The sequence below is a fragment of the Thalassophryne amazonica genome, chromosome 4 (assembly GCF_902500255.1).
Source record: "Thalassophryne amazonica chromosome 4, fThaAma1.1, whole genome shotgun sequence".
In the NCBI taxonomy this organism is placed as follows: domain Eukaryota; kingdom Metazoa; phylum Chordata; class Actinopteri; order Batrachoidiformes; family Batrachoididae; genus Thalassophryne; species Thalassophryne amazonica.
In genome coordinates, this window is record NC_047106.1 from 59,860,083 (window position 1) to 59,884,583 (window position 24,501).

At 40.7% G+C, this 24,501-nt stretch overlaps 2 protein-coding genes across 2 annotated transcripts in view; one reads left to right on the forward strand and one right to left on the reverse strand.

The window, feature by feature from the left end:
• Positions 1–24,122, forward strand: part of si:ch211-132b12.7 (uncharacterized protein LOC564531 homolog) — a 38,993-nt gene extending 14,871 nt beyond the window's left edge. The window contains exons 2-4 of the mRNA XM_034167956.1: positions 11,663–11,838; positions 19,321–19,523; positions 21,681–24,122. Of these exons, the coding sequence (XP_034023847.1) occupies positions 11,670–11,838; positions 19,321–19,523; positions 21,681–22,685 (1,377 nt within the window). The 5' untranslated portion in view covers positions 11,663–11,669 and the 3' untranslated portion in view covers positions 22,686–24,122. The remainder of the gene's footprint in view (positions 1–11,662; positions 11,839–19,320; positions 19,524–21,680) is intronic.
• LOC117508274 (sodium- and chloride-dependent GABA transporter 2-like) overlaps positions 1–24,501 on the reverse strand; it is a 527,846-nt gene that overhangs the window by 377,376 nt on the left and 125,969 nt on the right.

The window sequence follows — 24,501 nt, forward strand, 5'->3', positions numbered from 1 at the left end:
AAGGGTCTCCAATTGGTTCAAAATGCTGCAGCCAGACTTCTGACACGAAGCAGAAAGTTCGACCACATTACACCCATTTTGGCATCCCTTCACTGGCTTCCTGTCCCAGTGAGATCAGATTTTAAGGTTCTGCTACTAACCTATAAAATTATTCATGGACTGGCACCTCCCTACCTAGCTGACCTAATTAAACCTTACATATCGGCCCAGGTTTTACGTTGTCAGCGTGCAGGACTACTTTGGGTCCCTAAGGTGAATAAGAAGACTGCGGGTCACAGAGCTTTCTCTTATCGTGCCCCTGTTCTATGGAATGAGCTCCCTGCGTCAATAAAACAGATTCTGTGGAAATTTTCAAGTCCAGAATTAAGATGCACTTATTTTCCCTTTCATATGGCTAGCATACTGGTACAGTTTTGTTTTACACTTTTTACTCTTTTAATTCATTTATTAGTAATTGGAGCGGGCTGCAGCCTCAACTTTACCTAAATTCTGTTTCTTTTAATGAAGTTTAGGGCTAGTGGCCGGCGATCACCTTAGTATTTCTCTGTTTTTCTTGTTGTTTATTGCTGGCAAATTATACAGTATTTTTTGTCTTTCTGATGCCTGATTCTGTTTTTTCTTTCTGTTTAAGGTGCAGCTCCATCCAGAGATGGGAGTTGTATTCGTGTTGGCGATCCTCCTGTCCTGTGCACCTATAGCATTTCTTGTATATTCGTCCGTGAATTGTTCTGTAATTTGTGTCTGTAGCATGGCCCAAGCAGAGGGTCACCCCTTTGAGTCTGGTCTGCTTGAGGTTTCTTCCTCAGAGGGAGTTTTTCCTTACCACTGTTGCTCTGGGGGTTGGTAAGGTTAGACCTTACCTGTGTGAAGCGCATTGAGGCAACTCTGTTGTGATTTGGCGCTATATAAATGAAAATAAATTGAAATTGAAATTACTTTGTCCCATGTCCTGTTCTTGACGTTCCTTAAACACAGGTACACAGGAATGGAACAGGATTTTCTCACCTCCTGTTCTCAAAGAATCAGGTTTGTCTACTTCTCGTCGTGGTTTGGTCTCGTCTGCTTCTTTGGCTCTTATTTCAAGCCTGTAGTCCGTCTGCTTCTTATCCTGGCTTGTGTTGACAGGAATCTCCTCAGTTTTAATTGGTTGTCTTGTCTGCTTCAGGACCCTAGCTGGGGTCTTATCTGGTTCAACTTAATCTTTATCTTTGTTCTCTGATCACACTCTGGTCACCGTCTCTTAGTTGTCAGACGCGCTTCCAGCCGTTGCTGGACCCGTAGGCCATCAGTCGACACTGTTACACATCATTTCCCTTGTCCAGTTCAGTATCTTTCAGATATCTTTGTCTTTTGCAGTGGAATAGATGCGCCCAAGATGACCTCTCTGCAATTTTCACTTCGGTGGGGGTGGTTAGCAGCACTTGGAATGGACCCTCCCACTTTGGAGATGACCAGTTCTTTCTCTTAATGGTCTTTATCAGCACCCAATCACCAATCTGGATCAGATTCTCAGGGTCCTGCGCAGAAACAGGAGAATCTAGTGTCTTGTTAGCGTGTATAATATTATTGTGGGACAACACTTGTCTCATATAATCAACTAATCCCTCATCTTCACTGTCAGGCCCCCTTATTTTCTGTAAGTCTGGTAACCTGTACGGCCTGCCGTACAGAACTTCAAATGGCGCAAGTCCAGTCTCTAAGCTGGGAGTTATATGCATGCATAATTTCACCAAATCTAAACAATAAATCCAATTTTTTCCCTGTTTCTTCCATGCATTTTCTGAGCCTACTTTTAAGTGTGCCATTTGTTCTTTCCGCTAAACCTGCACTTTGAGGGTGGTAAGCACAGTATGTTTTAGCGTTTATTTTCAAATGATCTGTCAAATACTGAATGATTCCATTTTCAAAATGTGTGCCATTATCACTGTACAGTGTTTCAGCATCTGCGTGTTTTGTGGGGAAACTTCAACCCACTTAGTGTATGCATCAAATTGACCTCTGCGTGGTCACTCATTGCCCTGTGGGTTATGCTTTGCACAAATTAAACAGGCACGACAAAAATTTGTGAGTGAAGTGCTGTTCCACTAGTCTTGCCATCCCCCGTGTTGAGACGTGGCACGGCCCATGACTCAAAACAGCCGCCCACTTAAAAAGACTATGTGGAAGTATTGGTTTTTGCAAAGGGCAGGTGTAAATCCTATCATTCACAGAAGCACCATGTCGCTTCTACGAGGCTTTTTCAATTTCTGGTGCTGACTGCTGCATGTCTTGCAAAACAATAATATCAAGAGGATTTGCATTATCAGTGAAAGTCAAAAATTCCCCTTGAGCAGCTTGTTTGGCTGTGGCATCAGCAAAACGATTACCACGAGAAACAGGGTCTTGTGCTGTAGTGTGTTTAGCACACTTGCAAATTGCTATTGCAGATGGGAGTTGCACCGCTTCCAACAGTGCTAAGAGCAGGTCTTTATGCAGCACAGGTTTACTTGTAGAGTTAACCATGCTGCGAATACTCCAATACTGGGCAAAAACAAGAACCGTTGAAAATGCATACTGACTGTCAGTATATATTGTCACCCTTTTTCCCTTCATTAACTTATAGGCCTCGGTCATGGCTATGAGTTCTGCAGCCTTACGCTGACAGGGTAGGTAAAGATAGAGCATAAAGGTTTTGTCAAGGTAATGTAACATTTCCCACATAATACTGTCTATTAAATGCAAAACAATACTGTTGCTGAAATTAATTACATCAAATAAAGCAGTATTGCTTAACTTCCTAAGCTTAGCAATTACAAGCATATTGAAAATAATAGTATCAAATACATGTAAAACCCCTTTGTTTCATGTCTTAGAGTGCAACAACACTCCGCAGCAGTGTTTCTCAATTTCTCAAGCAGTTGTGGGAGTGTGGAGTAGCAGGAAGGGTGGGGGGGGGTTAAAAGTTTAGGGCTTCCCTCAGCATGCGTATACATGCTTCTCCTCCAGTACCCTAGACCAAGAACAGAACCCCACAACTGCAGCAAGCATAACAAACAAGCAAAATAAACCAACTCCTCAAATAAATAAAAAAAACGTCCACAGGTCTAAAAATAACCTGTGGCCCATTACACTCAACATATTGTATACACATAGAACTCAAAGGAACATTTATTACAGTGCCCTGATGGGAGACTTTCTCGCCAACCTTCTACCAGGCTATTTGGAGCCCAGAAGTCAGGAACTGGGTGTCAGTTCACAGTCTGCTCCCTTCTGTCTGTTATTTCATCAAAAATTAATTAGTTAACATTTTTTTTAACCTTTTAGCAGTATTTAATATGTATACTGGGGAACTTATAGAAATGTTTTATAACCCAAAGTCTTTATTGCCTTGATGAGCCTGTTTCCAAACGATTTTATGAATATCCACTGGAACTCATTGATCTAATTGGTCAGCTCCACAGTAGCTCATTCATGATTACTGAGGCAAAATAAGCCAAACACTGCAATGTTCAATTAAAGCAGTCAATCTGAATTTTTTTTTTTTTTGTCCCAGACAGAAAAGAACCAACCCACACAAATTTCAATATCCTCAAAAAAATAAATAAATAAATATACACACACACACACACACACACACAGTGAGGAAAATATGTATTTGAATACCCTGTGATTTTGCAAGTTCTCCCACTTAGAAATCAACCACTGTGACAAACATAATCTAAAAAAAAAAAAAAAAAAGAATCCAGAAATCACAATGTGTGATTTTTATTTTTTTTTAATAATTGTTTAATAATAATATTTGTATGTTACTGCTGCAAATAAGTATTTGAACACCTGTGAAAATCAGTGTTAATATTTGGTACAGTAGCCTTTGTTTGCAATTACAGAGGTCAAACGTTTCCTGTAGTTTTTCACCAGGTTTGCACACATTGCAGCAGGAACTTTGGTCCACTCATTCATACATATCTTCTCAAAATCTTTCAGGTTTGGAGTTTCAGCTCCCTCCAAAGATTTTCTATTGAGTTCTGGTCTGGAGACTGGCCAGGCCACTCCAGGACCTTGAAATGCTTCTTACAGAGCCCCACCTTAGTTGCCCTGGCTGTGTGTTTGGGGTCATTGTCATGCTGGAAGACCCAGCCATGACCCATCTTCAGTGGTCTTACTGAGGGAAGGAGGTTGTTTGCCAAAATCTCGCAATACATGACCCCATCCATCCTCCCTTCAATACGGTGCAGTTGTCCTGTCCCCTTTGCAGAAGAGCACCCCGAGAGTATGATGTTTCCACCCCGATGCTTCACGGTTGGGATGGTTTTCTTGGGGTTGTTCTCATCCTCTAAACATGGTAAATGGAGTTGATTCCAAAAAGATCTATTCTGGTCTCATCTGACCATGACCTTCTCCCATGCCTCCTCTGGATCATCCAGATGGTCACTGGTGAACTTCAAACAGGCCTGGACATGTGCTGGCTTGAGCAGGGGGACCTTGCTGCTCTGCAGGATTTTAAACCATGACAGCATCATGTGTTACTAATGTAATCTTTGTGACTGTGGTCCCAGCTCTTTTCAGGTCATTGACCAGGTCCTCCTGTGTAGTTCTGAGCTTTCTCAGAATTATCCTTACCCCACAAAGTGAGATCTTGGAATGGAATCCCAGACCGAGGGAGATTAACAGTCATCTTGTGTTTCTTCCACTTTCTAATAAATAATCATAACAGTTGTTGTCTTCTACCAAGCTGCTTGCCTGTTGTCCTGTAGTCCATCCCAGCCTTGTGCAGGTCTACAGTTTTGTCCCTGGTGTCCTTAGACAGCTCTTTGGTGTTGGCTATGGTGGACAGGTTGTAGTGTGATTGATTGAGTGTGTGAACAGGTGTCTTTTATACAGGTAACAAGTTCAGACAGGTGCAATTAATACAGGTAAAGAGTGCACAATAAGAGGGCTTCTTAAAGAAAAATTAACAGGTCTGTGTGAGCCAGAATTCTTGCTGGTTGGTAGGCGTTCAAATACTCATTTGCAGCAGTAACGTACAGATAAATTATTAAAAAATCATACATTGTGATTTCCATATATATACGGAAATATATATATAATATATATATTTTTTTTAGATTATGTCTCTCACAGTGGACATGCACCTAAGATGAAAATTTCAGACCCCTCCATGATTTCTAAGTGGGAGAACTTCGTAGGGTGTTCAAATACTTATTTTCCTCTTTATATATATATATATATATAGTGCAGAGGACAAATACACAATCCAACACCACATGAAAATATTCACAACAGTAAATCCAATCATTAACTACTCTACCGGTGTATAATCTTGATTAGCTTTTGCTTGAAATCTGTTAAGTAGGCAAAACTCACGAACTTTTACACTTTATCCAGTGTGTAAAAATTAGCCATATTCTAACCACTTCATCCAAGTTATATGATCATTCTATATGGAAAGTAAGAAGGTGATAGTAATTATTCTTTTTGAGTTATCATCTTTACAAGCTGAAAAAAAAAACCTTAACAGGTTTATTTCAGAATTTTCCCCTTAAAGAATCTGTCTTTTCACCCTGGACACTAACTCACACACATATAAACATAAGACAACAACAGACATCTGCGGTATATTTATCAAAGTCATCAGTGATAACACAGATTCTCAAAGAGCCTGTGTTACAGTTTTCCTATAAACAGCTGTTTTGTATGTCACATTTGAGGTAGTCAAATCCACACCAAAATTCCACAATACACAATATCCACAGTGTTCCTGGCTCCGAGACCAGACAAAATCTTAATTCTCTAATTCCTTTGCTTCACAACTCAGTCACTTTTGAGCCTCACATAAACTCAGGGAGTCAAAACTCTCAACTTCGAAATAAGACGTCTTATTTCCTACAACACAGAGGCCTCCGACCTTCTACACTTGGTGTCAGCCTTCTTTTTTTATATTATCAACCAATTTTGTTGTGGAGTTTAGCTGTAATTTACCCAAGAAGTTGACTCTCTCTCGCCACATTTTTAGATGTTCAGACAACCCTGGATGTTTAATCTCCATGCACCAAAAGTCATTAGACTGTGGCTGTGTGTCGTTTTGGCTGTGTGAACAACAGCAGTTACCCATTTTAGCCGTTCATGGGGTTATCTCATAGGGAGATCTAACGAACGGGTTGTTGTTCTCTTTTCACTGTTTGGTTGCCGATCAGCCTATAAAGCAGGGGTGGGCATCGAGGGCCGAGACACTGCAGGTTTTCCATGCAACCATTCACTCAGCAGGTGGGTTGCTGATGAGCTTCTCCTCTGAACATAAACACCTGGTTGTCAATGAAATCACCTGCTGAGACACCTGATCATTAATGAAATCACCTGCTGAGGTGACTGGTTGCACGGAAAACCTGCAGTGTCTCGGCCCTTTATGGCACATGATTGCCCACCCCTGCTATAGTGTCACGGCTTCGACCTCAGAGGTGGGTGACCTTGCTTAAGGCTTCTTTTCAGGTTTGAGGGCTCCCAAACAGGTGTGGTGCATATAGAGTGTTCACAAATTACTTCAGACAGTGGCTTTATTTTGGTCTGCTGGTTAGACAGATGTCAGGCCACCCGCACTTTGGTTGCGAGCGCTTCTCATTCATAAAAACACATTCACACCGCTGTTACCACATCTTAACTCCACTGTTACCACGTTTCTGCTCCAACCATTTTTTTAGTATTTCCTGTGGACAATATTAAGGTAACGTGTTTATCCCAGAATTATACGGCCGCCCACCAAGGTTTTACCATCCTGACCCTGTACAGATTATACGCGCTGTTCCGGACCCATAAGTGGTCTTGGCTGTCTCTTTTTCTCTTTTTTGTTTTTGTTGTGCCCAATTGTAAGCCATTGTTGGCTCAACATGGAGCCAATAGCCCGTATCAGGTGTCTGACACAGCGGGAATCGAATGCGAGCGCACAGCTCTGTGACACATGGTCTCTAACATCTGTGCCACCTGATTTTTTTTTTTTTTTTCCTCTCTTCCTTTCTCTCTCCCAGAATTAGAATTTTACACCTTCCAGCCTGACTTTTACCTTACAGCTTGCAGCTTATAGTCAAGAGACAAACCTAAAACATTATGGGGTTTTTCTTCGCGGTGACTCCCAGCCACACGCCATACGTGCAATTAAGAAAAACAGTTCTCACCCGTGGTCGATCTCTGTCACTGAAATTCCAATGCCTTCACCCCGGTAAGCGCCAACCCGTCAGGTAGGAGTCTGCCCCCGGAAAGGGTCTCTCCAGCGGGATATAGCCACGGCCGTGGTCTGCAACAGGGTCCTCCATCACGGGCTGACGACTCCCCGGTCTATTGGCATCCAGCTCCGAAGGACCATGAAATGTCAGAGTTGGACCTGGTGGAAAAGACAACTCAAATTATCACAGAGAATGACCACATGGGAAACACTGAATTTCTTTCCTGATCAGGAGAGAGAGCCAGCAGACATGACCCTCGTCACTACTCGCCAGTCAGCTCTGAAGGGCCCGTCCACTCATCTCCTGAATTTATTGAAATTAAGTTGCATACAGTCATACACAGTAGACAACAGACGAAAACAAAGCAGAGTCACACAGTCTATATGATATGAAAGTACACATTGATATGAAAGTATTATGGCTTTCCACCACGGAGTCTCACGGTCTGTTCTCAGATATGAAACAAAACAACACCAGCCCTGGGCTAGTGTACATGCCGCAACGTTCCTGCTTAAGGCTGATCTGTTAATTAAAATGTACATTTGTGCTTAGTTAAACAACATTTATGCTCTCACACTCCTCAAATCAGCAAAAAGGTAATTTTACCATGTGAGTAGTTCAGTGGTTAACTTGGAAAGTAATATTAAGTAAAAACACACATATATATAAAAAGACAGACTCAAAGACATTAATAATAAGTATATTTACAATTCTTTTGACATTCTACATTTCATTGTGCAGGGAACATGTTCCTATGTGCATATGACAACAAAATTCTATTGAATCCTTGACAATGGCTCAGCATTTGTTGTCGTAAAAGAATCCAATGTATTATGAATTGTAATTGTATTTTTTTATTTTTTTACTTATATATATATATATATATATATATATATATATATATATATATATATATATATTAATAATAATAATAGCAACAACAAAAGTAATAATAATACAATAACATGCTTTTGAAGGGCGGTATGCATTTTCAGAGGCCCGACGTTCATGCCCAGTCACCCAAAATTACAGATATTTGCCCGAGTTAGACGAGGGCGAATATCTGTCATTGCGGGCGACGGCATGGACGGAGGGCCTCTGTGCATGTGTGCATATGCATATGCATGCATGCGTATGGTTTCAATCATGGAGAAACTGGGGAGAGCTGACATTTGCTGTTTGGTATGCTTATGTATTTTGGATCAAGGATAAACGCTGCAAAAATGGAAAGTTGATAGGACTTTTTTTTTTTTTTTTGGAGAAATTACTGATATTAGCTAACATAGCCGGTCTGCTCTGTGTAAGCCTGATCTCGGAAGCTAAGCAGTGCAGCATCTGGTCAGTACTTGGATGGGAGACCTCTTCGGAACACCAGCGGCTGTGTGTGTTTCTCCAGGTGAAAAAGTAGTTGCGTCAGGAAGGGCATCCGGCGTGAAACTTGTACCATATATTGATGTGGATCTGGCTGTATCCACTGTGGCAACCCCGACCCAAAATGGGAGCAGCCAAAATGACAACATACACTGATATTAGCTAGGGCTGCAGCTATTGATTATTTTAGTAATCGAGTATTCTATTGATTATTCTGGCGATTAATTGAGTAATCGGATAAAAAGAACTTTTGCATTTTTAAATAGCATCAATAGTCCAGGGCTCTCACAAAGCAATGGCACAGTGTCGCTGTGCCATCACGCAGATTGTCAAATTTAGTGTATCCTTTTCTGTTTTTCTCTGTAATTATTTATTTTTTTCGCATCTTTACAAGTTCTGGATCTTCCCTGGTGTCAGGAGCTCAACCAAAGTTGGGCCAAAGTCTTGCCATTTTGCTGAAATGGCAATGGGATGTGGCCTTCTGTTTTTTTGTTTTCCCCAACTTGTAAATTTTAACCAATTTTAAGTTTAGTGGGGTTTTTTAAGGTTGGTGGACTGGGTCGCAGTGTGATATATCCCTCTTTCTCTGCAGTTCAGCAGATGCATTTCAACTGGAGGTTGAACATGCAAGCCTCGCAGTCATTTTTGTTATTACTATTTTATTTAAGTTACCGTGTTTGTGAAGTGTTGTGTGTTGCCCACAAAAGTGAAAATTAAAAAGCGAAACACTCAGTGTGAGTCAGAGGGAAACACAGAAGAAAGAGAGTATCTTCTTTCAAAGACCGTTTGTCCGTGTGGCCAGGGTCGGAGCTGTGACTCACCTAGTGTGAGTGGAGTGCTGAGCCGCTCACACCGGGCAGAGAGAGACAGCAGCCAGGCACTGCACACACAGAGTGGAGAGCAGCCAGCAGAAGAAATGGTGTTTTTTAAACAAACAAAAAAAAACAGATACACTGCTTCACTTTAAACGCACAGTCTATTTCAGATGATCAGCGTGGACCCTCTTTTTCCTAAAAGGCTTTATTTTACTCTGTGTGTCACGTTGGAAGGATGTAGCTTTTGTGCTAAATTGATTAGCGCTTACACAGCCTATGCGCATGCTCTAGTCTTCTGTTTTTTTCTAAAATGGTCATTTGTGGCAGCTCTAGATCTGATAAGAGTTTTTATCAGTGGGCTGTATAGTTGATTTATCAGTGCAGCTTTTGTGGAACACACACACACACCAGTTTACACCAAGGAATCTGCTGTGGAGAATTCCTGGGGTTTCAGGTCTCCAACAACCTGACCTCGTCTCTGCACATATCCTCTCTGGTTAAAAAGGCCAGCCAGCATCTGCACTTTCTCAGCAGATTAAAGAGTGCCCATCTGAGTCTCGCTGTCCTCACCTCCTCCTATAGAGGAACAATAGAGAGTGCACTAACCCGTAGTATCTCTCTGTGGCATGAAAGTATCAGTCTTGCAGACAGGAAGGCACTGGGGAGGGTTGTGATGGCAGCAGAGAAAATTATTATGGCCAGGCTGCCATCCATTGGTGAACTGGCAGAACAGCACTGCTTGTCCAGGGCAAGAATAATAATCAGAAACACTTCACATCCCTTTAACAAACTGTTTTCCCTCCTGCCCTCAGGTAGACGGTACGTAGCCAGAGGTCCAAAACATGCAGATTCAAGGACAGCTTTTACCCAACCACCATAAGAGAGTAAAATACAGATCGATAGAACTGTGCAATATAGAATGCAGGATATATAGAATACATTGTAGCATCTGGTAGAAACTTTATCCTTGTAGCATCTTCATATGTGCAATATACCATATCCTTTATTTATCTATTGTATGTTGTGTACATACAGAGACAGTTATCCATAGTTTTTTTTTTTTTTTTTTTTTTTTTAATAATTCATTCTGTAACAGCATCTGATGTTTTTCACCAAATGATAACCAAAACAAGTCTAAGTCCAATTGTAAATATGTTAAAAATACATTGATGACACAAGAAAGTGAAAACACTTACTGCTATTGTGGTCCATTTAAAAAAAATCAAATGACAAAATACAAGTAATAATAATAATAATAATGATAATAACAGTGTGTGTATGATAACAAAAAACTAAATTTATAAACAGTAATAGTAATTTAAGACTGAAAAATTATGTAATTAACAGGAAATAAAAGGGTTGAGTTCTTCTACAAACTGTTGAGGTCTAAGGTTCTAAAAACATTAAGGACTCACATGCCATTCCAAAGCATTATAGAATCTGCAGAATTTATTACCACCCTTGAAAAATGTCAGTTACCTATTTTATAAACACTACCCAATCTAGAGCCCGTGGATCCCCATGGGCAACACACTAGTTTATTTATACAGTGCCAAATCACAACAGAATTGCTTCAAAATGCTTCACATGAATAAGGTGTAACCTTACCAAATTCCCTTGAGCAAGCACATAGGTGACAGTGGTAAGGAAAATCTTCTGACGAAAATCCCGACAGACATGGCAATATATTGTGTTGTCCTCTTCCTTGTGCCCCAGGCACGGATAATCCTGTGTCCAGCTACTCACAAACTTCCTCTCTCTTCCTTTCTCTTCATACCTCTTCTTTGAAGGTTCTACACTTTGCAGGGGTTGATGCTTTGTGTTTGACTGGTGTTTTCCCTGGTATCTGGCCCGGTTTCAGCACAAACAGTCTGGCTGGATTTAAAAAACTACCTCATAGCAGGGCAGACTGTGACGGCGCTGTCATAACACTGTGGCGCGGCGCCATTGTTCCATCGTCTGGGGAGAACCCTGTGTTATCATTTTTTACGATTATCCGCTGCGTGGAGAGTTGCGGAAAAAAACGAAGATGCTTTCTTGTGAGGTGTGACACAAGACGTGATGTAAATGAGAAAACAACTTGTCCGGTCGAACAACGATTTAGAGCTATTGCTCGTCTGATCACAGTTTACGCTTGTCCCGGACAATCGGACAAGCGTTAATGTCGATGGTGGTAACTTTAAAATATATATATCTGAACTTGCTGTAGGTGCAAAAATGTGGTGCCTTCTGGATACTTGTTTTAAATGTTTTCAAAGTCTGCTTAAATATATTTCTCACCAGATTCAGTATGCCGAAAGAAGAGCCTCGTTTGAGTGAAGATAGTCCATGTGCAACAGCCAGCAAGAATGCAAGAGATAAGCTGAACAGTGCTCCTCTGCTGGTGCTGTGTGATGCAAAAGACACTTCGAGTAGAAGAGTGTCCCACTGCAATTCAGAAAAGGACTCTGGCTACTCTGGTAAATTGTTGTGCTGTTTCTGTTCTCCAGGGTGGGTGTACAGTAGTAGGGATGTGAATCTTACAACAACTCACGATTCAATTCGATTCCGATTCTGGGGTTACGATTCAATTCAGAATCGATTTTCGATTCAAACCGATTCTCAATTCACAATCAATACTCTTTGTAACAAAGTGTGCCAATTACAGGATTACCTACATTCCTCTAAGCTTGAAAGAGCTCTGAGAAATAGTTGTATTACTTAAAAATCTTTAAGAAAATGCAGCTTTACAAGGTTAATCAAGCAATTCTAAAGATGTAAACACACAGATAATCTTTTGACAGAGGTCATTTATTTTTCAAATTTCTCATCAATAACTTGAAACAGAAAACCAGGTACATCTCAACTACAACATAAAACAGAGTTCTCACTTAACTGTTCCTTCACATATTTTTATTACTTCTCAGGTTTCATCAACTTTGATCATAATATTACAGCTTCAGCCTAATTTAACTTAAACCAGTAGGGCTGTGGCTAACAGCCTTTGAAATTTATCACACCACTGCCTTTTTTAAATGAAAAAATTAACGCAAATAAACTGTTAAAACAAGTGATGCTACAATGCTCAACAGAACATGCACTGTGTAAATTTATCAGACCACTGCCATGTAAAAATGGGAAAAAAGAATAAATTAATGCAAATTTATCTTAAACCAGTAGGGCTGTGGCTAACAGCCTTTTAAATTTATCAGACCACTGCCATGTAAAAATTAAAAATTAATTAATTAATTAATTAATTAATCAATCAATGCAAATTTAACTTAAACCAGTAGGGCTGTGGCTAACAGCCCTTTAAATTCATCAGACCACTGCCATGTAAAAATGAAAAATAAATAAGTTAATTAATTAATGCACATTTAACTTAAACCAGGAGGGCTGTGGCTAACAGCCCTTTAAATTCACCAGACCACTGCCATGTAAAAATGAAAAATAAATAAATTAATTAAATTTGCATTTATTAATTAATTAAACCAGTAGGGCTGTGGCTAACAGCCCTTTAAATTTATCAGACCACTGCCATGTAAAAATGAAAAATAAATAAATAAATTAATTAAATTTGCATTGATTGATTAATTAACTTAAACCAGTAGGGCTGTGGCTAACAGCCCTTTACATTTATCAGACCACTGCCATGTAAAAATGAAAAATAAATTAAATAATTAATACAAATTTAACTTAAACCAGTAGGGCTGTGTCTAATAGCCCTTTAAATTCATCAGAACACTGCCATGTAAAAATGAAAAAAAATAATAATAATAATTAATGCAAATTTAACTTAAACCAGTAGGGCTGTGGCTAACAGCCCTTTACATTCATCAGAACACTGCCATGTAAAAATGGAAAAAAAAAAAAAAAAAAGAATTAATTCAAATTTAACTTAAACCAGTAGGGCTGTGGCTAACAGCCCTTTACATTCATCAGAACACTGCCATGTAAAAATGGAAAAAAAAAAAAAATAATAATTCAAATTTAACTTAAACCGGTAGGGCTGTGGCTAACAGCCCTTTAAATTCATCAGAACACTGCCATGTAAAAATGGGGAAAAAAAAGAATAAATTAATGCAAATTTAACTTAAACCAGTAGGGCTGTGGCTAACAGCCTTTTAAATTTATCAGACCACTGCCATGTAAAAATGAAAATAAATAAATAAATGAATGAATGCAAATTTAACTTAAACCAGTAGGGCTGTGGCTAACAGCCCTTTAAATTCATCAGACCACTGGCATGTAAAAATGAAAAATAAATAAATTAATTAATCAATGCACATTTAACTTAAACCAGTAGGGCTGTGGCTAACAGCCTTCTAAATTCATCAGACCACTGCCATGTAAAAATGAAAAATAAATTAATTAATTAATCAATCAATCAGTGCAAATTTAACTTAAACCAGTAGGGCTGTGGCTAACAGCCCTTTAAATTCACCAGACCACTGCCATGTAAAAATGAAAAATAAATAAATTAATTAATTAAATTTGCATTGATTAATTAATTAACTTAAACCAGTAGGGCTGTGGCTAACAGCCCTTTAAATTTATCAGACCACTGCCATGTAAAAATGAAAATTAATTAATTAATAATACAAATTTAACTTAAACCAGTAGGGCTGTGGCTAACAGCCCTTTAAATTTATCAGACCACTGCCATGTAAAAATGAAAATTAATTAATTAATGCAAATTTAACTTAAACCAGTAGGGCTGTGGCTAACAGCCCTTTAAATTTATCAGACCACTGCCATGTAAAAATGAAAATTACTTAATTAATGCAAATTTAACTTAAACCAGTAGGGCTGTGGCTAATAGCCCTTTAAATTCATCAGAACACTGCCATGTAAAAATGTTAAAAAAAAAAAAAAAAAAAAAAAGAATTAATGCAAATTTTACTTAAACCAGTAGGGCTGTGGCTAACAGCCCTTTAAATTTATCAGACCACTGCCATGTAAAAATGAAAATTAATTAATTAATAATACAAATTTAACTTAAACCAGTAGGGCTGTGGCTAATAGCCCTTTAAATTCATCAGAACACTGCCATGTAAAAATGAAAAAAAAATAAAATAATGCAAATTTTACTTAAACCAGTAGGGCTGTGGCTAACAGCCATTTAAATTCATCAGAACACTACCATGTTAAAAAAAAAAAAAAAAGAATGAATGCAAATTTAACTTAAACCAGTAGGGCTGTGGCTAACAGCCCTTTAAATTCATCAGAACACTGCCATGTAAAAATGAAAGAGGAGTTGGTCAACATGGTCTGGGGTTAGATTTCTCCTTTGTGCAGTCACAATATCCCCTGCAGTAGAGAAAACTCTCTCTGCTGCAACACTAGTGCCAGGTATGTATAAGAAACATTTAGCTAATTTAGCCAGGTAAGGGAAACATGCTTCATGGGAACTCCACCACTGAAGGGGGTCCTCTGAGAGTGACAGTGTAGGGGCCTCCAGATATTTCCTCAGCTCTTCTTCAGCTTTGATGCTGGCAGATTTGGACACAGCTCTTACCTCAGTAAATGTCTTTCCGAGCAGGTTAACAAGTGCTGATGCTCTTTTAGGAGCAGGAGGGTCTTCTTTTATGATCTTTGCATTGTCATCCTCAGCTGGCACCACCTCTTTCTGCAGATAAGCCAGAGCAGATGCCACATTCTATTTTTTCTGTTATATGTGGAAGTCCTATAACATCAGTTGTATGCACTGCTTAATATGCTCCTTAATTGTTAAATATCTTAAACATTTATTCATTAAGCTTCATCCTCATTAATAATGTATATATGTATGTGTACTCTACACATTTTACAAAAATATAACAATTACCTCAAGAGCTGCAGCCTCTGCAATCACTTTGGCATGGACGTCCAGTTGCTGCTCTTTGGTGAGGAAAGGCAGAGCTTTGAACCTGGGATCCAATGTGGAGGCCGTGAGAAGAATGTTCTTAGTCTGCACACTTGTGTATCTCTTTGCAAGATCTTCATGGATAGTCAGTTTTATTTCCTGCACAAGCGGTGTGTCATCCTCAGCAAAGCCTGCTGCGGTGTCATGAAGCAACTGAGCATGTAACGGTGCGATCACTGACAATGTGGGCGTGGAGTCCTCTGACATGATGTTCGTTGCATCCCTTAACGGTTTCAGTGCTTTGGCCATTTCCTCAGCATTGGAGATGTCAGTTTCACTGAGTGTGCAGATGTCACCTGAACTTCCACCTTTTCTCACTTGCGGAGAGAGGAGAGCAGCACAGATTGCAGGCTGCTGCTCTAAAAATCTTTCGACCATCTCGTAAGCGCTGTTTCATCTTGTTGCTACGTCGGTTTTCAGCCTGTGTGCTGGTAAATGGAGAAGTTTTTGTTTCTCCTGCAGTTCATGGCTTGCGATGGGGCTTCGGTGGAAAAAGCCAGTGATTCGCCTTATCCTCCCAAGAGTCGTGACACAGGGTTAAGCTTCAGTGCTCGCTGAGCAGCCAAGTTTAACGTGTGTGCAAAACACGTGATATGTGTTAAATGATCAAGCTGCACAGCAGCCAGCATATTTGCAGCGTTATCTGTAGCTATAACCACATCCGTGATTTTTAGTTTCCATTCATCTGCCACACTGTGGAACATCAAATTCACGTTGGTGGCTGTGTGGCTTTCATGCATCACTCGTGTTTGTAACACACGCGACTCAATCTGCCAGGTGTCGGTGATGTAATGAGCCATGAAAGTGACGGAGTGCGTTGCTCTGGAAGTCCATGCATCGCAGGTAAGCGCTACTCTGTGGGCTTTGGCCAAGGCTTCCTCAACTTTAACTTTTGTCTCTTTGTAAAGTTGTGGTATGGCTTTCTCTGTGAAAAACTGATGTGACGGTATGATGTATTTAGGCTCAATCGTTTGCAGCATGAATCTAAAGCCTTCGTTCTCCACAACGCTGTAGGGACGAAGATCTTTCGAAATGAAACATGCGATGGATTTACTTATCCGCCTTGCTCGTTCAGAGTTGGCTGGCAGTTTAGTGAAGTGATGGAGTGTGCGCTGGTCAGTAGTTAGCAGCGGCCGCTGCTCCGCTTCTTTTAGCTCCGGATGATGGCGTAGCATGTGGGCTCGAGGATTTGAAGTGTTCCTGAAGTACTTGACTTTCATTTTGCAGAGTTTGCACACTGCATAAGTCATGTCAAGCTCCTTCTTCTGCGGCAAATAATAAAATCCGAAATGCACCCAAACATTTGCCTTCAGCGATGACGGTGCTGGCTGAATTAGCTTTTCGTCTGCCATGTTAATCTGCAGCTCACGAATGTTTGAAACACGCTGGACCCTCCCCTCGCGGGGACGCTGTAGTACGGAGGCCGTTGCCTGACAAAAAAGTAGAAAAGGGGGTGTTCACAATAATAGTAGCATCTGCTGTTGACGCTACAAACTCAAAACTTTTATGTTCAAACTGCTTTTTTAGCAATCCTGTGAATCACTAAACTAGTTTTTAGTTGTATAACCACAGTTTTTTTTATGATTTCTTCATATCTGTGAGGCATTAATTTTGTTGGTTTGGAACCAAGATTTTGCTCGGTTACTAGTGTGCTTGGGGTCATTATCTTGTTGAAACACCAATTTCAAGGGCATGTCCTCTTCAGCATAAGGCAACATGACATCTTAAAGTATTTTGACATATCCAAACTGATCCATGATACCTGGTATGCGATATATAGGCCCAACACCATAGTAGGAGAAACATGCCCATAATCATGACGCTTGCACCACCATGCTTCACTGTCTTTACTGTGAACTGTGGTTTGAATTCAGAGTTTGGGGGTCGTCTCACAAACTGTCTGTGGCCTTTGGACCCAAAAAGAACAATTTTACTCATCAAATATTCCTCCATTTCTCTTTAGGCCAGTTGATGTGTTCTTTAGCAAATTGTAACCTCTTCTGCACGTCTTTTATTTAACAGAGGGACTTTGCGGGGGATTCTTGCAAATAAATTAGCTTCACACAGGCGTCTTCTGTCACAGCACTTACAGGTAACTCCAGACTGTCTTTGATCATCCTGGAGCTGATCAATGGGTGAGCCTTTGCCATTCTGGTTATTCTTCTGTCCATTTTGATGGTTGTTTTCCGTTTTCTTCCATGCGTCTTTTTTTTGTCCATTTTAAAGCATTGGAGATCATTGTAGATGAACAGCCTATAATTTTTTGCACCTGCATATAAGTTTTCCCCTCTTCAATCAACTTTTTAATCAAACTATGCTGTTCTTCTGAACAATGTCTTGAAGGTCCCATTTTCCTCAGGCTTTCAAAGAGAAAAGCATGTTCAACAGGTGCTGGCTTCATCCTTAAATAGGGGACACCTGATTCACACCTGTTTGTTCCACAAAATTGACAAACTCACTGACTGAATGCCACACTACTATTATTGTCAACACCCCCTTTTCTACTTTTTTTTTTTTTACTAATAGCCCAATTTCATAGCCTTAAGAGTGTGTATATCATGAATGCTTGGTCTTGTTGGATTTGTGAGAATCTACTGGTACCTTGTTTCCCATGTAACGATAAGAAATATACTCAAAACCTGGATTAATCTTTTTAGTCACATAGCACTACTATTATTCTGAACACTACTGTATGCCGACCATTTTAAAAACTGGCGCACGCTGTCGTACGTCTAATAAATTAATGCAGCTGTCACACCTTGACCATTATCCAGCGTATGCCGACAGCCCCGTTTACACCCAGTGGTTCGGGTCTGTACTGCACCGTGTGGTGCGCGTCAGAAACAGAGTAATAAAACATTATTTTATTTTTTATTTTATTTTTTATCTTTGTGGATGATTTTCATTGTGTACAGAATGCTGATGTGTGAACTGGCTGTGGAAAACGCTGCCGTGAATGAATGAAGGCTGTGACTCTTAAAGCGCAGGCTGCTTCCTGATGAGTGGAGCCGAAAGTAGCCGCACGGCTGTTTTCAGCTCCGCTCATCAGACCTGAATAATGAAACCCTGTGATGAATTAAACGTTTAAAGCGGCAATCGACAGCAATCAGGTGTGATCAGAATGCCGTGTTGTATGATCTGTCGGTACGATCTGTCACTGTGGCCGCCGACAGCTACGGCACTTTAAATATTTAAACAGCGCATTAATCAGGCGTGAACACCCTGATCGATCGATCAGGTCTTCTGATGATCACACTACAGTGACGGTGAGCAAAGGTTACATCATCACAGCGCTTCTGTGTTCAAAGCGCAACACCGTCATGAGACACGCACCCGCAGCAGGAAAAACCGCCAAGGGACTTGCTTTAAAACACTGCGTTTCCAGCCACGAATTAAAGGATTTTCCAAGGTCATTTTCAAAAATCAGAAGCTTTATGTGTATTCATGTCCGTCTGGGATGGTGAATTGGACTGAAATGAACAGGTCAGATACTCCGTGTGTGAATGAAACAGTCGTTCTGCATACGGACCGCAGCTTTCAGCCATTCAGTGACCAGCATTAATGGACGGATGAGTAAATTACAAGAAACGTCTGCCAACAATCACATAACTTACTACAACTGATGTCCAGCATGTGCAGGACCTGTGAGTCACATGCTGGCACTCTTGAAAATTTTCAGCATGCCCCAATTTTTTTTGAGGAGCTCAGCTTATTAGGACGAACATCAGCGAGCTTAAATGTTTCAACGTGCATAAACATGCTCTTAACTTATAAAAAACTTACCCTTAACTTATTGGACTTATGCCAGCGTTTTTTAATAAGATCAGCATATGCTGGCTAAATCGTCAAGGTGTGACAGGGCCTTTAATATGGCATTTACCACACCTGTAAGGTGCCGGAAAAGCTTGAAAAGTGCCTGAATTTGACCTTGCATGCATGACTACTATTCCTAAAGTATTTAAGAGAGAGTAGGTGTGTCTTATTTTTGAGGCCTCCAATGTTATTTTTACAGATTTAAGTCAGTCAGCCTTTCTGTGCTCTTCTGTTCTTTTTGTAGATGCTGGTTCAGACTGGCAACAGACAGACGCTGAGGACCAGCAGAGCACCAAAAGCCAGCACAGAATTGGTGACACAGTAGGTGCTTCACAGCCATACCAGAATCAGGTGCTGCAGGAAGGGTGTCCTGGTAATTCCACGTTAATGCCACAGAGTCCTCAGAATCCACCCTTTTATGTCCTCAAGAAGATGGTGCTCAAGCAGGTAAGCGGCACAGTTAGTGATGTTAGAGATGCACACAATTCCTCTGCTAGTCCTCTTCCCTGAAATTGTGACAAAGAAATGAGACGAAAGTACACAGTCTCCAGAAAGATGATAGAGGGGTAAACTCAGTAACTAAGTAATGCAAAATTTCTATACATATTATAGTTCACTATAAAATTAATTACTTTAAACGGTTTGTTTGTTTGTTTTTTTCCCAGTGGATAGTCTGAGACATCGAGCAGAGTTTGCACCCTTTGCTGTCACAGACATGCACACAGGTTATGTTACCTGGATTTCCACGCAAGTTGCAATGCTTTTTTTATGCTTTTATTTTGTGAGCAGATTTGAGTGGCAGGGGTGGTGGCCAAGCAAGTAAGTGCGTTTGTTTCTAGAGCAGAAGGTTCCCAGTTCAAAGCCACCCCTACTCATTCTTCTTGCAATATGGAGTTGTGCCAGGAATGGCATCTGGGGTCAAATTTGTGCCAAATCAACATGCAGTTTTGCAGTCAAGAACTGAGCGAAAGAGGAGGAAAGGACTTACTGTTTTGTGAACAGATTCAGGCAATATATGGATATTTGCAGCAGTGTTCTTCAGTTTTTCTGTGGCTCACTGGCGCTGCAAACAGCCTCCAGCTGTTGATGAGAATAAAGTTACCTTTCCTTTCCTATCACCTTGAGCATGCTTGAATCAGTGCGTGAAGTCGGATACATCTTGGACAGGACGCCACTCTGTCGGCGGGCCACATATAAATGGACAAATACAGGGATGCCTATTCGCCGTCTTTGGACGGTTTTCCGTCTTTTTGTAAATTCTTGCCATCTAAAAGAAATGCAGGGCTGTGAAAAATCCATGGATCTGCAAAATTCCGCGCATTTCATCATGGGGGGTCAGGTGTTAGTGTTTTACTGTGTAATCATGATTGTCACTGAGTTTTTAAAATGTCTATCGCAAAATGTTCTTTTTTTTTTTTTTACGACATTGTGCAAGTTTTATAAGACCGCGCAGTCCGTGGACACTCGAAGAAAAAAAAGCCTGGCTGTTGCGACAGTTGTCGTAACGTGAGACTGGTTGGTTGCTGCGGCGACGCTGTATGTTTCCTGCACAAAACTTTAGCTAAGGGTAGCATATGGACATCGCAAACCTTTAGAGCGCTAAAGTTTTTAAAAGAAGACTTGTGCAGCATGTCTCTGTCACGGACCGATGTCAGACAGAGAGAAGATGATGAGAAAGATTGTTTGAAAAAGTCTAAGGACAAGAATCCATGGAATTGTCGTTGGCTTCATCAACACACCTGAAAGATAAAAGAAACGGGAAAAGTGAACTGTGCCCTCAGGAAACACGGTAAGAATTTTTCTCCCTCTGGAAAATAAACATTGTGCTGTTCAAACAGGATTTTAGAAAAGATTATGTGACTTTTTTCATTAGTCTAGACTTTCTTTCATTGGGAAAAAAGACTGGCTTTGAATGGATTTAGGCTACATGAATTTACACAAGAATGTAAATGAGTTTTATTAATGTAGATGTTTTTCATGGGAAAAAGACACAGTGGCCTTGAGTGGATTTACAGGAATTTACAAAAGAATGTGTTTTTTTTTTTACTATAAGGTATGTTAATCAAGGTATGTCAATCAATAAATACATTTCTGTATAAAATAAAAAATAAATAAATTGATGGTGTATTTTTTGCACTCTGTTTTTTGAATGTTAACTGTTTATGTACACTGTCTTTTCTTTGTTTGATTTTAATGGAAAGCACTTTGTGCACCTTGTAAATAAAATTTGATTGATTCATGAAGGCATTCCTGAAATTTCATGGAATGTTAAATTTTGTGAAATTATCACATATTTAATAATAATAATATAATAATAATAATAATATTCATATTTACTGTCATTGTACATATATACAATGAAATTTGTCCTCTGCATTTAACCCATCCTAATTACAGTTAGACACAATCCAACCACTAGGGGCAGTGGGCAGCCACAGTGAAATACAACCTTTACTGTTTTGGTGAAGACGAAAGCATTTGCAGAAATGTGGTGTCGTGCTAAATCCAGATACCATCCTTTAAATTGTCTTGCTCATATCATTCCTTTTTGCTTTTTCTTTATTTTTCATTCCTGCTTCCTTCTTCCTCCTTATCCTACACCAGCCTGATACAATCCAGAAAAGACGTCAAATGCTCTGGGGAAACGGAAGCAGGGACACCCATGGTTCTGCTGCCACTCAGACCGTTCTGTTGCCAGCCTCCACCCAGCTCCACAGACCTTTGTATCAGAAGACCCACGTGACAGGGAAGACAATAAATAGTACCCGCCTCCCTGTTCTCAACTCCTATCCCCACATTGCCCCACAACCAACTAAGAAACTACCTGACAGGTTTTCACTGAACAGTGAATCCCAAAATCTAAGTGTGAGCTTGGAACCCAAGAACAATGACGCATGTATGACAAGGAGGGGACCTGAACAGCACCTTCATAAACATCCGAAATTAGAGATCTCAAGCCCCAACCCATGTTTGCCTTCAGATAAAGATGGCCTGTCCTCCTCCAGTGCCACTGCTGTCTCCTCCAATGTGGGCTCTTCATTTACATCTGCATCCACTGTCTACAGCACACCTTCTGTCCACAAAACCAGAGGTCTTTACAGAAACAGCCTCACTAGTATTCATCACCGCCGTTTCCTCAATACAGTTAAAATTCTCAGGCAGTCGGGTCTGTTGGACATTACTCTGCGCACCAAGGAGCTGCAGCGCCAGAACAGCGCAACAGAGCGGGACATCGTCCAGCTGCGCCTGCACACAGAGCTCTTGTGCCGGGCTGCCAACTGCTCCAGTGACAACCCAAATAATATCACGGCATGGCAGAACATACATGAAGCCATGGCTCACTCTGGCAGCTACCCCAACCTCAAAATCCTGAAGGTCTTACAAACTCACTCACACTCAGGTTCTGTTAGTCAGCCAAATAGTATTTCTGCAGAAAACATCAATGTGACATTTGCTGCTGAGAACTCAAACATGCCACCATATTGCCTTCTAACTGCCAGCCGAAATCCAGGTCAGTTTCCCTCAGAAGAAGGCAGGGTCGATAACCAAGCCTCAGGCAAAGTCACTTTTATGCCACCTGACAGTTCCACCAGTTCAGACAGTATATAGTGCCTTTAAAAAGTGCACACTCAGGGCTAACCAGAGGAGAACCACAATCCTGTAGGTTATGAAGTTGTCTGTTGGTAATATTTGTGGTTTGTATGTTTTATCCCTGGTTATCTACACCCCATTTTCATGGAAGTGAAATGTATCATGGCAATCTAATATATCTTGAAAAGCACTCGGTATACATGTTGTGTTCCATACAGTTTGCCTTCAGTTTAATGTGCCTTTATCCATTCAGCCATCTGCTACATCACTTATCCTGTGGATGGCTCCAGGAGTTGCAAACCTATTTCAATAGATAATCAGAGGCGGGTTAAACCCCAGCTAGTCTATCACTCTCTCATTCACACCAACAGCCAACTTGGCATATCCAGTTAACCTGTGTGACTTTAGACCATAGGAGGAAGTTGAAGCATCCAGAGAGAACACACAGTGACAGTGTGCAAACTCCACATGGAAGGGCCTGAGCTAATTTCAAACTTACATGCGTTACTACTACTGCGTTACTATTACTAAGAGGTGGGTGGCATTGTCCTGCTTCAGGGCCCATGTCCATATAGTATTTGCTTGTTTTTAATTTGTCCCAAATAGTTCTTGTAGTTGGAGTAGACCAGCTGTAACTGGGTACTGGCCTTGGCTGGGGAAGGAAGCTACGATGGACTGTTTTTCCTGTCCATGAAGAGTCACACTCTCATCTGCTTTACGTGACTATATCTAGGGAAAGACCATTGTGCTTCAGATCCTGTATAAGACTTGCAAATGGTGGTCCCAAGGTGTTCCCAAGCCACCTTGGAAATATCCCGCCAGTATGTCCTGGGTCTTCCCCAGTGCCTCCTCCTAGTAGGACGTGCCTATAAGACGTCTTTATGGAGATGACCAGGGCCATCCCCACCAGAAGCCCGAACCAGCTTCTGTCTTAGCTCCTTCTTCACTGCAATGGTCCGGTATAGCTTTCGTAAATAATCAGACACCGTACCAATCCGTATATATCAAATTCCTGGTCCAGCTTGTCCCCACTCATGAACAAAACCCCTAGATATTTAAACTCCTCAACCTGGGGCAGTAACTCTCCCCTGACCCAGAGGGGACAATCCACCCTTTTCTGACAGAGGACTATGGTCTCAGATATGGAGGTGCTGACTCTGATTCCAGTTTCTTCACACTTGGCCTCAAACCTGCTCAGTGCCCATCAGACAGAGGTCACTGCCTGTTGAAGCCAGCTTTTAAGGCCATATGAATTGAAAGCTTGTTTGAGAAACTAAACCCACATGCAGCCAATCTTAAATATATATAATATAGTACATCCAGAATGTATTCGCAGCGCTTCACTCTTTACACATTTTCTTATGCTACAGCCTTGTTCCAAAATGGATGAAATTCATTTTTCCCCTCAAAATTCTACTCAAAACACCCCATAACAACATGAAAAAAGGTTTGTTTTTGTTTGCTTTGTTTTTGTTTTTCAAACTTATTTTTAAAAATGTGCATAAGTATTCACACCCTTTATTCATTACTTTGTTGATGCACCTTTGGCAGCAATTACAGCCTCAAGTCTTCTTGAATATGACGCCACAAGCTTGGCGCACCTATCTTTGCATAGTTCTGATCATTCCTCTTTGCAGCACTTCTCATGCTCCATCAGGTTCAGATCTATCCAGAGATGTTTAATTGGATTCAGGTCTGGGCTCTGGCTGGGCCACTCAAGGTCATTCACAGAGTTGTCCTGAAGCCACTCCTTTGATATCTTGCCTGTGTGCTTAGGGTCATTGTCCTGCTAAAAGATGGATCGTCACCCCCGTCTGAGGTCAAGAGCACTCTT